At 48.5% G+C, this 16,447-nt stretch overlaps 1 protein-coding gene across 1 annotated transcript in view; it reads left to right on the top strand.

The window, feature by feature from the left end:
* Nucleotides 1-16,105, top strand: part of ADAMTS14 (ADAM metallopeptidase with thrombospondin type 1 motif 14) — a 107,399-nt gene extending 91,294 nt beyond the window's left edge. The window contains exons 13-22 of the mRNA XM_036736469.1: nucleotides 919-1,052; nucleotides 4,163-4,286; nucleotides 4,863-4,943; nucleotides 6,543-6,706; nucleotides 8,379-8,547; nucleotides 9,882-10,014; nucleotides 13,233-13,440; nucleotides 14,402-14,531; nucleotides 14,675-14,785; nucleotides 15,546-16,105. Of these exons, the coding sequence (XP_036592364.1) occupies nucleotides 919-1,052; nucleotides 4,163-4,286; nucleotides 4,863-4,943; nucleotides 6,543-6,706; nucleotides 8,379-8,547; nucleotides 9,882-10,014; nucleotides 13,233-13,440; nucleotides 14,402-14,531; nucleotides 14,675-14,785; nucleotides 15,546-16,105 (1,814 nt within the window). The remainder of the gene's footprint in view (nucleotides 1-918; nucleotides 1,053-4,162; nucleotides 4,287-4,862; nucleotides 4,944-6,542; nucleotides 6,707-8,378; nucleotides 8,548-9,881; nucleotides 10,015-13,232; nucleotides 13,441-14,401; nucleotides 14,532-14,674; nucleotides 14,786-15,545) is intronic.
* The last annotated feature ends 342 nt before the right edge of the window (nucleotides 16,106-16,447 follow it).

Genomic DNA, 16,447 nt, shown 5'->3' on the forward strand with positions numbered 1-16,447 from the left:
ACAAGTAGATGTCCATCTTTCTTTCCTCTACAATATCATTAACTCCAGGAATTTGTCTACGACCCCTTAGTGACACCATCCACTCCCTACTCCTAACTGGTGTAACTTGTCTGAGAACATAGCAAGCATTTGTGGTTGTGAGAGCTTTTTGTAAACCTTGTAAATGCTACAGACATGTGAGTTATTATTTTTGGAGGATTCTCCATTGTGGCTACTGAAGGCACAGTTGGCACATGAATGAGACATAGTTATTTGGTTCCTGAGGCTGAGAGCCTTGGAAAATCACAGGATCATGGTCTCCTAAGGATGTTGTAGCTAGAAGAAGGCGTTAGAAATCATCGAATTCAACCCTCTTATTTTACAGAAAAAGAAACTGAGGAGGAATAAATAGAGGGGAATGGAGTCAATCCAGGTCCCACAGTGGCAGGGCGCAGTCTAGAACCCAAGTATCCTAGCCCTCGGGCCTCTGTGTCCCCCAACTTCCTCATCTCTAAAATGAGGGATTTGGATTTGATAACCTCCAAAATAATATCTAGCCCCAAATCATGAGAGATAGAATGGAACAATGGACAAAAGAACTTGAATATGGAGTCTAAAGATCTGGGTTCTGATTTGTCCTTGGACAAATCATTTACTCTCTCACTGACCTGGCACATAGTAGGCACTCAATAAATGCTTGTCAACTGATGATTCCTGGTCAGAGAGATGTAGCAGAATGACCCCTGAACTTGGAATCAGGAGAACTCAGTTCTAGTATATACTAGCTGTGAGTCCTCAGATAAGCCCCCTGACCTTTCTGTGCCCCACTCACCTCCTCTTTCAAATGGGGGCAGTCTACTCTTCATTACTGACCTCCTGGAAAACATCTTGGAAACCTTGTTGTGTTTTCTAATTGTATGCATCCTGTTCTCCTGGCAGAGGCCCAGAAATGTGAATTGATTTGCCAGTCTGAAGACACTGGGGATGTGGTGTTTATGAACCAAGTCGTCCACGATGGCACCAGGTGCAGCTACAGGGACCCTTACAGTGTATGTGCCCGAGGAGAGTGTGTGGTAGGTACTCTGCCTTGGGACCAGACCCTTACTTTACCTGGAGGAAGAGGCCTGTTTGACAGGCAGCCTGATTCCTAGTCTTCTTTGGATGCCTTGTTGTTGGGTGGAGATGACTAGGGTCCTCCAGAGGCCTGTCAGGCCTTCTAGGATAGCTTGGTGAAGGATTAATGTTTTTCCTGATGACCAGCCTGGCTCGCTCACTGCAGGGAGGCCACTCACCAGGGCCAGAGTTACATACCTCTTTTTTGTGATGACTTTTTCCTGCCACCATTGAACTTGTGACAATGATCTCTTAAGGCATGGCAGGGTTGGGGCCTTCATAGTGGAGGGAGGAGATATCCACACCCATGACATCATGGATCCTTGAATCCTTGACAGATGAGGAGATGGGGCACAGGAAATGATCATAGAACTTTAGAGACCAAATGACTTACCCAAGGTCACCCAAGTGAGTTAATGACAGAGGTGGCAGGTCATTTGACTTCCAGTCCAGTGCACTGATGAGGGCAGGGTCCCTAGTTCTGGTAACAAGAAGGTTTTGGGAAGTGAAATGCTTACTAATTGAATGATGACTGATGATCTCTGCCTTTGGGGAGCTTAGAGCCTAAACCAAGTGGTTTGACTCCATTGAGTCTTCATTTCCTTCTCTGTGAAATGAGTCATAATCCACTCCTTACCTTGGAAGACTTTTGTGAAGAAGGTACTTTGTAAACCATAAAGCCCTAGCATAATAGGAAACATTAAGTGTAATTAAATTCTTGCTGTTGTCTTCCACAAAATCCTACTCCCATGTGGATGGAAGTGAACCTGGGTTTTGAAAGGCTTTGGCCAGCAGAGCATAGCCCAAGCTTTGTCAAGTTCTGCCATGATATAGAGGCAGCTAGGTGGCACAGTGGATAGAGCACCAGGCCTTTAGTCAGGAAGTTCCAATCTGGCCTCAGACACTTACTAGCTCTGTGGCCCTGGGCAAGTCACTTAACCCTGTTTGCCTCAGTTTTCTCATCTGTAAAATGAGCTAGAGAAGAAATGGCAAACCGCTCCAGTATCTCTGCCAAGGAAACCTCAAATGGGGTCACAAAGAATTGGACACAACTGAACAACAACAGCCATGATGTAAATCGATCAACCAACGTGTTTATTAAGCACCTGCTATGATCCAGGCCCTGGAAATACAAGCACAAAGGATAGAATGATCCCTACCCACACTATTTCTGGGACATTTGTAATGAAATGGAAAGTCTGGTCCCTAGCACCTGCTTCTATCTGATGCAGTATGATGTGGGTCAAGGATCATACTGGATGAGTATGGAGGGGCTCATCATCAGTCTGTTGGCCACTTGGTGACCAGTTAATTCTTAGGACATGGCACCCATGACAGAGAAAAATGGTCCCAAGTTCTATATCTGCTTTGTATTAATGGTGCAATCAAGGGATGGAAAAGGGGGTGGAGGAATTATAGCCCTGTAGATGAGATGAGAAAATGCATTTCTCTCCTTTCCTTGGAGAGGTGGGGGACTATGGGTATGGAATGTTACTTGTACTATTGGACTGAGGACTGGGTCAGATGGTTTTGCCTGGCTGTTTTCTTTGTTACAAAGCAAGGCTTACTGGGTAGTGGTTGGTCTGGGGAAAGCATATTGTGGAATAATTGTGATATAGAAGCAAAGAGCATTTGAACTTAAGATAAAAAGAGAAAGGGGCCCAGGACTGAATGACCTAGGTTGTACTAGATGCCTTTGGAGGGCCCTTCTAATTCTGCAGTTCTGGGTGCTGAGTCACACAGGACTTGGATGTCTAAGTGTTGATACTCTAGATGTCAGAGCTTGTCCACTGAATAGCAAATGGGCACACTAATGGAGGACCTGGGTCATGTCAATCTTGATCTTCTTGGAGTAATTCGAGGCAGAAGCTGTCACAGGAGTTGTAGGCCTAGACATGAAGACAGTGAGTCATTCACATAAAAAACATGAGGGATAACCATCGGATGGTCTGTGTGCTGTACAGGTGTCCATTAGTGGTAAGTCCCTTTGGCCTTCTCGTTGGGCAGACTCCCAAGGAGAATTTAGAGAAGGACACAGATCAAAGTTACTCAGGATGAAGCAGTAGAAAGAGCAGCAGGCTTGGGTTTGAATCTCCATTTTGTCACTAAATACCTTGGGCAAACAATCTAAGCTCACAGGCTTGAGTTTTATTCTGGGTAAAATGAGGGGGCTGGATATGGTGGTCTCTAAGGACCTTCCCTGTTCTTCATCAAGTCTATGAGAAGGTGAGGAAGGGTGCTGTCTATTCTTCTGAAGGATGAGTTTACTGATTTAGTGGTTTATCCATCAAGGTTTAGAGCTATTATTTTGAATCAATAAATAGTCAAAATACATTTATTAAGTGCCTACCATGTGCCTGGCATTGTGCCAAGTGCTGGGGGTACAAAAAAGTCTTGAGAGAGTTCCTGCCCTCAAAGAGTTTACCATCTAATGGTAAGCTGAAAAGGGCGGATGTAGTGGGGGGGGGTGTGATAAGGAATGTGTTGGAAGCAGCTTGGGAGAGCCAATTGTGAAATTTTCATGGTGAATATTTGCACCTGGGAAATCAGCAAACACCACAAACCAGGGCCTGATTTATTGTTTTGTTGGTTGTTTTTCTTTAAGGAAGTGATAGAGAAAATGTTAATAATGAACTTAAATAATCAACTTAAAAGTGTGTCCCCTTGGAGAGCCAGTTGTTAAAAATTTGTCAGCATGTCCCTTGAATCACATTTCTATTGGACTTGGTGGAAATCTCACAGCACTTTTCCCCACAACCCGGTGAGATCAGTAAAGTTAATCAGTTCACTTACATATCAAACCATGTGGCTGCCTCCCCCTGGACTTTGCTTCTGAGGAAGGCATGCCTTAGGTGTGGAGTGGAGAGGGGGATCCACCTTCTACAAGAGTGATCACACATGCTGGTCACTGGACAAGGCTTGGATTTCTGAAGAATCAATGCACCGATGAATGATTAGAGATGAGCCTTGGGTGATTATCAGCACCCAGAATCCCAGATTCCAGGGGTCAGGGAAAGACTTGGGTTCCAAACGCTGCCCTGGTTGCTGCTGACTCTGCCTTTGCCCACAGCCTGTTGGGTGTGACAAGGAGGTTGGGTCCATGAAGCAGGACGACAAGTGTGGTGTGTGTGGAGGGGACAATTCCCACTGCCGGACAGTGAAGGGCACCCTGTCCAAGTCCCCCAAGCAGCCAGGTGAGCTTCAGCTGGGCCCAGGTGTGATGGGGCAGGGGGCAGTTGTACTGAGCAAGGCAATGGAGGAAATAGTCAGTGAAGGAGGAGAAAATCGAGGACCCTTCAGGTCTTTGCAATTCCTCGGTTTTGGGCCCCTGAGTACCCATTTTTCTAGTCACTATGTACCAAAAACTGGGCTGACAGAAATAATTCCTTCTGGAATAGAGATCATAGAAGGGGTTCTGGAGATTATTGAGTCTGACTCCCTCATTATATAGATGAGGGCACTGAGGCCTAGAGAGGGGAAGGGACAGGCCAGAGGTCCCATGGGATGTTAGAGGCAAGACCCGGAATGGCAGCCAGTGCAGTTCTCTGCTCCTGCCTCAGTCCTCCACCCTCCTGTCCTGCCTGGCCCCTCCCCTTCTGACCTCTGCAGATGTCTCCTGGATGCCAGGCCCCTCTAAGATGGTGCCTTGACATCATTCACCTTCCCCTGTGCAGCTAAAGCATCATCTCTGCATTCCTTCAGTGGTGCCTGATTGGCATCCTCACCACAGGAGGAGTAATTACATCTCCCTGTTGTCTTCATCCACACAGGTTCGCTCAAACTCTTCCACATCCCAGCTGGAGCCAGGCACATTCAGATCGAAGAACTAGAGAAGGAGCCCCAGACCATTGGTAATGATAATAATGAAATTAATAATAACAGTAACAGTTACATGGCACTGTGCTAAGTACTTTACAGTGGTCTCATTTGATCCTCACAACAACTCTGAGAGGTCGGTGCTGTTATTATCCCCATTTTACAGGTGAGGAAACGGAATCAAATGAAGATTAAGTGACTTACCCAAGGTCACTGTAGCGCCAGTCATGGCAGCACATCTGAGGACTGCTACTGTGAATAATTTTAAGGGTCTAATCGCATAGTGTAATGAACTCTCTATTTATTCAGAACTAAACATTATTCAATAAACTAAAGCATAACATTCATAGCAACATAACAACAACATAACAACTTATTTCTAAGGTGGCCACATAGTCTTAAACAAAGCATATCATTCAGTATATCTTATAGCATTCCTCAGAATACTCATACAGCATATATCATTGCATCCCCAAAATGCTTGTTTACACAAGCAGGGGGTCCCAGGCAAGGGTCTTTCCTAGAAGAGCATATCATCCTTAAGGGGTATCAGAAAATACAAACACCATCCACCCCTAGGCTACAGTAAGTTACAATCTCCTTAGTTAATACAGAGTGTTCAAGTAAATGCCTCTTTCATATTAACTTGAGGTTGACTTCCAAGTCCAGAGGTTCCTCCTCCACAGGCTGACTGCTCCCAGCTCTTGCCTGGGTTCACACAGAGGCAGCTCTCTGCTCCTGCTCCTTGTCTCAGCTCACAGGGACTGCTCCACTCCAAGCTCTTCCTGCTCCTTCCTGACAGCAGGCTCCAGAGGCTCCTGCTCACAGCTTCTGTTTCTGGGAAAACAAAGCTTAACAGGCTACAATATTTACACACATTACCAGCACCATCATCTCAATTCACTTTAACAGCAATTAAAAGAGACTTAAGCTAAGCCTCCTTCCCGTGGACGGGTCTCTGCTCTTGAGATCAATTCACTCATACAGACTAACAGACAGGGCTTCTGTCTGAGAAATTAACACAGACCAACAGACAGGACTTTGTGTATGAGAACCTAACACAGACCAACAGACAGGGCTTCTGTCTGAGAAATTAACATACACCAACAGACAGGACTTTGTGTTTGAGAAACTAACAGAGATCAACAGACAGGGCTTCTGTCTGAGAAACTAACACAGACAACAGACAGGACTTTGTGTCTGAGAAATTAACACAGATCAGCAGAGGGAGCACTGACATCACAAACATTCTTTCTGTTAGGCCTCTCCACAATCAAGTTCCCCCAGGCAAATTCCTCCCTCTGCTCACTCATGCTAGCTTCTCTCAGCTCTGTCCCAGTCTCATTTCCTGCTCTTTTTTCTGTTGGGCAAGCTCCTCCCGCAATGGGCTCCATGTGACTCAGGCTCCATGAGACTCAGGATGCACCATAGCTTTAGCTGGGCCAAAGCTCAATGCAGATCCTATTCCATTAACATTCCATTCCATTAACATTCCATTAAGCACTTAATGTGTTACAGAAACTTAACTCCAAAGGAAAAACCAGCAAAAAATCCCACTTTGCTTGCTGTTGCAGTAGGTTCTTAATGAATATTCTTTGAATTAAACTAACCCAATGACCTTCCATCCCCCACAGCAGTGAAGAATAAGGCCACTGGGAACTTTATCCTCAACCCCAAAGGCAAAGATGCTGAGAATAGAACCTTCATTGAGATGGGTTTGGAATGGGAGTATAGTGTGGAGGATACAAAAGAAGCTCTGAAGACCAGCGGCCCTCTGCCTGAAGCCATCACTGTCCTGGTAAGTCTCCTTCAATGCCCTTCTAGCCCTGCCCCCCCCACCCCGGCCTTCCACCACCCACTGAGTCAAGAGCCAGGAGGTTGGTCAGAGCACCCAGATCCTGGCCATAGGCTCTGCACCAGGAAGACCAAGCAGCAGGCCATAAGATGACTATCTGCATTCTAGATGTTCCCTTCTCCCTTCCATCCCTCCTCCCGACCTCCCTAGCCCCGTCCTTCTTTTCTCAAGCCAGTTGGAAAGATGGTTAGAAACACAGGAGGACACACAAGAAACCTGCTCATTCCTGTGTCATTGATGTGTGGGATGAGGTCAGAGCCCCTTTCATCTCACAGTGAACCTTGGTGATCCCAAACCATGGCCAAAGAACTCTGGATCTGCTATTTAAACAAACATCAGTGGCCTTTCTTACAGGCCCAGCTTTGCCACTTACTAGCATGGTGACCTGGGAGTATTCATGTTCCCTCCTTGGGCTTGTTTCCCTTGATATAAAGTAAGGCATTTGGACTGAATAACCTAAGTCCATTCCAGCTCTAACTCTAAGGGTTAGAGAGAAGGGCAAAAATCACTCTCTGACTCTTCACAACAGAAAACATGGACAAAGGGTAAGGGTGGAGGAGACTTAGGCTGTCATTGAATCACAAACTCTCCAAATGTCAGAACTGGAATGGACTTTAGAACATAAAACTGTAGTGACTGATCTTAGAACATGGAATGTCAGAGCCAGAAGGGACTTTAAAGCACAGAACATTACAGCTGGAAGAGAACTTAGAAAATAGAATATCAGAGCTGAAAGAGATGTCAGATTTGGAAGAGACCTTAGAACATACAGCACAGAATGCCAGAGCTGGAAGAGACCTTAGAGTATAGCATGTCCAAGCTGGAAGGTTACTTAGAACTTAGAACATCAAAGCTGAAAGAGACCTTAGTGCAAGAATCATCAGAGGTGGAAGAAACTTTAGGACATAGGACATCAGAACTGGAAAAGACCTTACAATATAAAATGCGAGAGCTGGAAGGAACCTTAGAGCACTGAATGTCAGAGTTGGAAGGGAACTTAGAACATAGAACATCAGAGATGAAAGAGACCTTAGAACATAGGATGTCAGAGCTGGAAGGGATCTTAGAGCATAGAACATCAGAGCTGGAAGGTTACTTAGAACGTAGAAGAGAGAACGTGAATCAACCTTAGAATATAGAATGTTAGCGTTGGAAGAGACCTTAGAACATAGAACACAGAATGTCAGAACAACAAGGGACCTCTAAGGACTTGGTGTCACCTCTCCGTCTGACTTGACCAGAGTTAGCATGTGTTAAAGCTGGATGTAAAGCCCTGGTGTGCTGAGCCCATTTCCAGTTCTCCCCCCCACCCCCAGACCTGGTTGGGGGCTACACACAATAATGCCAGAGGGAGGGGGCCTCCTTCGGTCAAGGGATGTCATGGGGGGATCCCATCACCCCCTCCCCAAGACCCCTCACAACAAGTCAGTGAGGTAGGCAGTGCGAGTGTTATCATCACCGTTTTACAGATGGGGAAACTGAGGCCCAGCGAAGTGCTGTGACTTGCCCAAGGTCACCCAGCTAGTGAGTGGCAGAGCTGGGACTCGATCTCAGGTCTCCTGCCTTCAAGTCCAGCGATCTCCACACTACCCCTTGCAACACCTCCCAACCCTAGGTCATATCCCAAGGGGACAGTGACTCCAGGAGCAGCCTGATATACAAGTATGTGATCCACGAGGACCTGCTGCCCCTCATAGGGAGCAACAATGTGCTCCTAGAAGAGACCGAGGCGTACGAGTGGGCCCTCAAGAGCTGGTCCCCATGCTCGAAAACCTGTGGAGGAGGTGCGTCTGCTGCTCAGCCGAGCCACTCTGGCCTAGGACCACTGTGCACCATGGTCCCTGCCCTCATGGAGCTGCCAGCCCAGATGGCAGAGGGAGAGGCAGAGCAGAGTGTTCTCTGGGGTCTGGGGGCCAGGGGAGGATCAGGGTGGGCTTCCTGGGGGAGGCAGCATCTGAGAAGGGTTTTAGAGGGTTGGGAGAAATCTTACAGGTGAAGGGCAGGAAGGACCTGGGAGATCATCCAGGTTAAGCCCACTCATTTTACAGCTGAGGAAACCGAGGCCCCAAGTCTTAGTGACTTATCCAAGGTCACACACATAGTAATGGTGCCAGGATTTGCATGGCTGACCCATTATCCTACCCTGGGAGGTCAAGCGTCCCACACCTAGGGAACCTGACTAAAGCTAATCTGGAACAGCCCAGGGCAGGTTTGAGTGTCAGAGAATCGATGGGGATGAGAGAAATATGAGATGAGGTTGGATTCAACAATGTGCCTACTGTGTGCAAGATATGAGAGATAGAGGGCTGACTTTAAAGTCAGGAAGACCCGGGGTCAAGCCCTGCCTTGCACATATCTCATGGTGTGAGGCTGTGTGACCCTGGGCCAGTCACTTAGAGTTGAGACAGAGTTTTCTATATCAGTGGTACCACAAGTACAAGCTCCCTGCCCCACCCACCCAAAAAGGAGTCGGAGCAGGCAGCTCTACCTCAACTCCTCCCTTCCAGAGATCTTTGAGAAGCAGCCCAGGATGGTGGGAAAGAAAACAGGAAGTTAGCAGGAATGCACAAACATGCAGGATGCCGTTTTTGGCCTTCAGTGGGGCATGGTGCCTGCCCTCAAGGTTCTTACATTACAGAAAGGCAGATAAGGGAGGAATCTGTTGAGGTCTCATGTACCAGGGGGCATCTGAGCTGTACTCTGAAAGAAGCCAAGGATTCTAGGAAGGGAGGGTGAAGACAGTGCACTCCAGGCACAGGGCACAACCTGGGCAAAGACCAGGGGGATGGAATGTTGCATATAAGATTAGTCTGAGATAAGGCTAGTGGGAGAGAGGGTGGTTGGGCTTCCTGAAGGAAGTGAGCAAGGACCAAGCCTTTCAGGGAGGCAAGGCTGAGAGCAGGAAGTGCATGAATAAGGAGGGAAGGAATGGGGCAGGAATTAGTTAATTGTGCCAGGCCCTGTGCTAAGCGCTGAATTACAAGAGGCTTGTGCTCATCAGCCTGGGAATAGGGGAGAGACTGACCTGCTTCCTCCTGGACATGGCCTACCCCATGGGAACTGGCCCCTCTGTTCCATCTGAAGCCCCTTCCCCTGGCCATGTCTCTGCCTGCTCCAGGTGTCCAATACACCAAGTACGGCTGCCGGCAGCGGAGCGGCCATCGCATGGTACACCGCCACTTCTGTGACCACCAGAAGAAGCCAAAGCCCATCCGGAGACGCTGCAGCCAGCAAGGGTGTACCCAGCCCTCGTGAGTGCTAGCCCCAAGGTGGGGCTTTCCCTGTTCTGTCTCTCCTTTCCACCCAGCCTGATCCATCCACCAAGATGATGGGTTTCTAAAAAGCTGGCATGGGAGGAAGGTCTAGCTAGACTACACTTAATGTGAAAAAAGGCCTGGGGCCTTAGTGGACCACAAGCTCAGTTAAAGCCAACAATTGTAGCATCGAGATAAGGGGCTGCCTAGGCCACAGAATACTGGAGTTGGAGTCAGGAAGACTTGGGGGCAAATCCCATTGCAGACACCAGCTGCATGACCCTGGATGACATATTTAATTTCTATGGGACTCAGTTTCCTCATATGTAAAATGAGAGAGTTGGGCTAGAGAGCTCTGAAGGCCCCTTAATCTACAACCCTATGGTCTTATGAGCAGCTGGCGGGTGGAGAGATTACCCTGGAACTACAGCTGAAAGACTAGAGAGCACTTTCACACCTTGAGGAAGCAGCACAGCTTCCAGACAAAAGGCATCCTCACGCATCTGTGGGGGCTCTCCTCTCTAGGCCCGCTCAAGAAAGTCTCCGTTTTCTGTTCATTCCACTGACCAATCAATGAACGTTTGTTTAAAAACCCTTCCTCAATGCCAGGCACCGTGGTAGGCATCAGGGTTACAAAGGTCGAAATGCAAGAATCCCTCCCTTCAGAGAGTTTATGTTCTAGACAGGAAGACAAAGAGCAAAATCAAAATAGACACAGTAGACTTTTATGGAGAAGGGACAATCAACTGGGGATACTGGACAAGACCTCATGCAGGAGTTGATGTGTGGGCAGAGAGCTTCGAAGGAAGGTCAGGATTCCAAGAGGCTGAGGTGAGCTGCTTAAGGGCAGCTTTCTTTCTTTCTTTCTTTCTTTCTTTCTTTCTTTCTTTCTTTCTTTCTTTCTTTCTTTCTTTCTTTCTTTCTTTCTTTCTTTCTTTCTTTCTTTCCTTTCTTTCTTTCCTTCTTTCTTTCTTCCTTCTTTCCTTCCTTTCCTTTCTTCCTTCCTTCCTTCCTTGCTTCCTTGCTTCCTTCCTTCCTTCTTTCCTTCCTTTCCTTTCTTCCTTCCTTCCTTCCTTTCCTTTCCTATCCTTCCTTCCTTCCTTCCTTCCTTCCTTCCTTCCTTCCTTCCTTCCTTCCTTCCTTCCTTCCTTCCTTCCTTCCTTCCTTCCTTCCTTCCTCTGTTTCTTTCTTTCTGAGGTTAAGTGATTTGTCCAGGATCAAACAGCTAGGAAGTGTCAAGTGTCTGAGGCTGGATTTAAACTTAGGTCCTCCTGACTTCAGGGTCAGTGCTCCACTGGGCTACCTGCTGCCTTGCATTTGTATTTTTCACTGAGTTTTGGGGTTCCAAAAGGAACTCCTGCCCTCTTCCTGTTTCCTTTTCTATTTTTCATCTTCCTCTACAACAACTGGGCTAGGTTATTCAAATTGACTTGGGCTGTTTCTAAAAAATCTCCAAAAGGGAGGGTGGTGGTGGGGAGGGGTAGATCTCTCAGCTCCAGACACTTGAGATTTAGAGGGAGAGGGAGTAGCCCCATTTTGACACTTAGGACCAGAGGTGTTCTGGGGCAGGCTCTCACTGGCACAAGGTGATTGTTAAATTTTCAGTGTATTTACTCCTCAAAAATCAGCAAATGCCACAAAATACAGACTTGATTTATTGTTTTGTTGATTTAAGGGGTGGGAACCTGTGGCCTTGAGGCCACATGTGGCCCTCTAGGTCCTCAAGTGTGACCCTTAGACGGAATCAAGACTTCATAGAACAAAGGGTTAGGGTTACAGTTGAATTTATTCTGTGAAGTTCTCAGAGGGTTGTACTTGAGGACCAGGTTCCCCACCCTCTTCCAAGAAGGTGGTAGAGAAGATGTTGATAATGCAAATTAAGCTTGAAAGCATGTTGTTTATTTTTGGAGAGCTGGTTGTTAAATATTTACAAGCATACCCCTGCTCAAAACCTTGGATGTCAATGATAGAACATAGATCATATCATGTCAGGTCTGGACGAGACCTTAGAGGCCACCTGATCTAAATTCTCGTTTTATAGATAATGAAACTACTTCACCATCTTTCTCTTTTGGGCCTGGGCTGTGGTTCCATTGGGATGAGGAAATCCTGGTAAGGAAACTCCCTCCACCAATGCAGATAGCCACCTGCTCTTCCACCTTATAATCTTACTTACCTGGGGGCCTGTCTAGAAGACAGTGACTTGTCCAGGGTCGCACTGACAGTACATCTCAGAGGTGGAAACTTAACCTTGGCTTTTATAATTCCAAGGCTGGCACGCTCTCTCTCTCTCTCTCTCTCTCTCTCTCTCTCTCTCTCTCTCTCTCCTCTCTCCTCTCTGTCTCTGTCTCTTCTCTCTATCTCTGTCTCAGTCTCTCTCTCCGTCTCTCCTCTCTGTCTCTGTCTCTCCTTTCTCTCTCCTCTCTGTCTCTGTCTCAGTCTCTCTCTCCGTCTCTCCTCTCTGTCTCTGTCTCTCCTCTCTCACTCTGTCTCTCCTCTCTGTCTCTGTCTCTCCTCTCTCTCTGTCTCTGTCTCTGTCTCTCTCTCTCTGTCTGTCTTTCCTCTCTCCTCTCTCTCTCCTCTCTCTTTCTGTCTCTCCTCTCTCTCTCTGTCTCTCCTCTCTTTCTCTCTCTCTCTCTCTCTCTCTCTCTCTCTCTCTCTCTCTGTCTTTCCTCTCTCCTCTCTGTCTCTGTCTCTCCTCTCTCTCTCTCTCTCTCTCTCTCTCTCTGTCTCTGTCTCTCCTCTCTGTCTCTGTCTCTGTCTCTGTCTCTCTCTCCCCCCCCCTCTCTCCTCTCTCTGTCTCTCTGCATCTCTGTCTGTCTCTTTCTGTCTGTCTCTTCTGTGTCTCTGTCTCTCTGAATCTCCCATCATCTTCCAGATGAGGCCGCTTAGGCATAGAGAGACTGAACAGGGTCAGTATAGCTTCCTGTCAGTGACAAAGCGCTAAGTAGATCCCAGACCTTCAGGTATTTCTTCTGCTGTATCTTATAATTCTTTGGAATAGAAGTGAAAAGTGTGATCAGTCAGTCATTCAACCAGTCAGCATTTATGAAGCAACTACTGTGTTCCTGGTACTGCGCTAGGCCCTGGGGATATGAGGATGAAAGTTGGAATGATCTCTACTCTGGGATAAAACCTTGCACCTTGTCCCAGCACATCCCAGCTTGTGATTTCTTCCTGTCCGGGGTTATCCCACTTTGCCTCTCATCCCTCAGGTGGGTAGCCGACGAGTGGGGTCCCTGTAGCAAGAGCTGTGGAAAGCTGGGGGTGCAGACTCGGGCCGTCCAGTGCCTCCAGAACCTGCACAATGGCACCAGCCGGGTCGTGCATATCAAGTACTGCCCTGGTGATCGGCCCGAGGCCCGGAGGCCCTGCCACCGAGTGCCCTGCCCAGCCCAGTGGAGGACGGGGGCCTGGTCTCAGGTGAGTCTCTTTTCAGGGACTGGGGAAGACTTGGGTCTTCAAGGCCATGGTGAAGTGGGGGGAGGAATATTGCTGTGAAGCCCATTGTTTCCTCCTGGCTGAATCTTCCCAAGGCCAGGGCTCTTTCTCATCTTTACTCTCCCTCCACTGGACCCTGCTTCACTAACAAGAAGGAAACCCAGCCAGGGTCTCCCAATGAGCATGATCAGGATCAGAAAAAGTTCCTCTTCAGGTGGTTTTGGATGCTGTGCTTTTGCAGTCTTCTCATGTACCTGCCTTGGCTGTCATCCTTTGTATGTGTGTTTCATATTCCAAGATGGCCACCGAGGAGCACCCTGTGCAGCCACATGCTTTCTTCAGGCTGCTCCCTCTTCTCCTTCCCAAAGGAATCATTCTTCAGAATTTCTTTCTTGGGAGCTTCCTATCCCTCTTGAGCTGACTTCCTCTGAAGGGGCTCAGACTGGAGCCTGCCAGCTTTTCTCCAAACCCTTTGGAGTCTGTCCTATTAAAACCCAGGGTGCACATCATATGGTACAGGGGAAAGGGAACTGGGTCTGGAGTTAGGGGGTGAATCGGAGTCTAGAGTGAGATGTAATCAGTAAATTGGAGTCAGATTGTGGATGGTTAAATGCCAGACAGAGAAGTTGATGTGTTCCGGAAGCCATCAAGCTTTTGGAGCAAGAAAAGGCACAAGCAGTTCCTGCCCTCAAGGTGCTGACAGTCTGTTGGGGGAGACAGTATGTAAGTAACTAGCTATGCACAGGGTGGGTCTGGGGCAGATAGGAGACAGTCTGAAAGGGAAGGAAGGCACATTGTGTTCCAAAGTTACCATCATTTTTCAAACTCGGACCCTCATTGCCCTCATGGCTGGCACTTATTCTCTCACTCCTTCCCTCTCCTTCTCCTTCTCTCTTCCTTCGTTGTCCTCATGTGTGACCACTCCTTCCTGGCTTGGGGACAGTGCTCAGTCAGCTGTGGGGAAGGCATCCAGCAGCGCCAAGTGGTCTGCAAGACCAATGATAACAGCGTGGGCCAGTGTGAGGGTGACAAGCCAGAGACCGTCCAAGTCTGCAGCCTACCCGCCTGCCCTGGTAAGTCAGGGTCTGAGTCAGGGCCTGGGAGGTGGGTTGTTGGGAAAGGGTGCCTGGTCGCAGGGTCAAATCCCCTCCCCCCATGGACAGCCCCAAGAATGGCTCTTAAAGATGACCTAGTCCGTATCTCCACCTATCAATAGGGAAGCTCCCGAGCATCACGGCAAAGATGGAGACCAGTGAGCGTGTGACCCCCAAAGGCCAGTGGGCACCCCGGACTGGGCCCCCCAATCCTGTCAACAAGATTTCATCAAGTAAGCTGATGTCTTTTCCCTCGGCACAAGAGGCAGCCTGCTGTAGTGCAGCCGATATGGGTCTTTGAGCCAGGAAGAGCTTGATTTCAATCCAAACTTCTGAGGACAGCGGCTATCTTTTCCCTTTCTTTGTATCCTGGGATGAATGTAGTAGGAGCTTACTAAATTCTTGTTGACCGACTCAGCTCCTTATTAGCTAAGTGACCCTAGGCGAGTCACTTACCCTCTTCTTCATTATCTGTACAGAGTGTGTGTATGTGCATGTGTGTCTCCAGCTCAGGTCTATGAGCAGGTTTGTTGGGTTCCCAGGTTGCCATGTCTCGGGTTATTCCAAACCTGGAACTCTGGTGCCATCTAGTGGCTACTGGTCTTCATTGCTATTTGTTAACATTCACCAGATCACAGATTTTATAATCAAAAGGGATCTCGGGGTCGTCTAATCCACCGGCCCCTCGCTTTACAGATGTGGAAACTGAGGTTCTGAGAGGTCAAGTATTTTGCCCATGATAGGGCGTCTGGGATCTGGGCCCTTTAGGGAACGTCCAGGAACAGCGTGTGCCCAGCTGTGTGCCTTGAGGACATCACTTCTTCTTTATGGGTCTCAGTTTCCTCATCTGTAAAACCAGGGGCTTAGACTCGATGGCTTCTGAGGTCCCTCCCAGCTCCAGCTCTAAGAGCTTTCTGCTATCCTAGTTGTAGGCAGTGAGATCCACTGGGACCTGGGGTCTGTCATGACCCATCCTTGTGATTGTGATTTCAGAGGATCCCTGCTTGGGGGACAAGTCTATTTTCTGCCAGATGGAAGTCCTGGCTCGTTACTGCTCCATCCCTGGCTACAACAGGCTGTGCTGTGAGTCCTGCAGCAAGAAGGAGGCTGCCCCCAGCCCCAGCGCGGCCCCCAGCCCGACCTCACTGCTGCCCTTCCTCTCCACACCAGGAGCCTTCCCCCAGAGTCCTGAGACCGGTGTGGTATCTCCAGGAATGAACGAGACCCTCCTTACGGCTCCCAGCTCACCATCCCCAATGGAAGGGGCAGCCAATCAACATCCAGATGCCAGTGATCCTGCCCCTGAGCCCCCAGCTCCAACAGACACCAGCCTGTCAGTGACTCAGGACAGGCTTGCTCCACAAAAGCAAACTTGGGGTGCCCTATGGGCCAGGGCCCCAGGCCCCTGGTGGCTCCCTGCTTCTTGGATTGAGGTGCCCACCCCCTCTTCCAGTGACCACAGCACTCTGGCCTCTGCCTCTTGGCAGAAGAGGGACAGCAGAAGACCGGAACCCCAAGGCCAGGGCCTCCCAGCGACATCTCCCATCACATGAGCTCCCACATCCGGCTGTCTCTCTCACTCAACCCAGGTTTACATAGTCTTTGAGCTGCCCGTGGGAACTCAGGAGAATATGGGGGAGGGGCTGAGCGAAGGCTCTGTTTTTAATGATTTATGTAATTGTTATCATTGTCACTATTATTTGGGACTGTGGCACTTTGTAGCTCTCTGGAGTGTTGGGGGGTGGGGTCAAGAGAGAAATGCCCATTGAGTCAAAGCAGAATGGATGAAAGGGAACACAGGCCACCAGAGAAGGTGAAGGTGCATTGGTGAGTCCCCTTGGCCAGATACCTCAGAGCTCAGATGGCCCAAGTCATGGGGATTCACCCTCTCAGGT

Source organism: Trichosurus vulpecula, chromosome 8 (assembly GCF_011100635.1).
Source record: "Trichosurus vulpecula isolate mTriVul1 chromosome 8, mTriVul1.pri, whole genome shotgun sequence".
Classification (NCBI taxonomy): Eukaryota; Metazoa; Chordata; class Mammalia; order Diprotodontia; family Phalangeridae; genus Trichosurus; species Trichosurus vulpecula.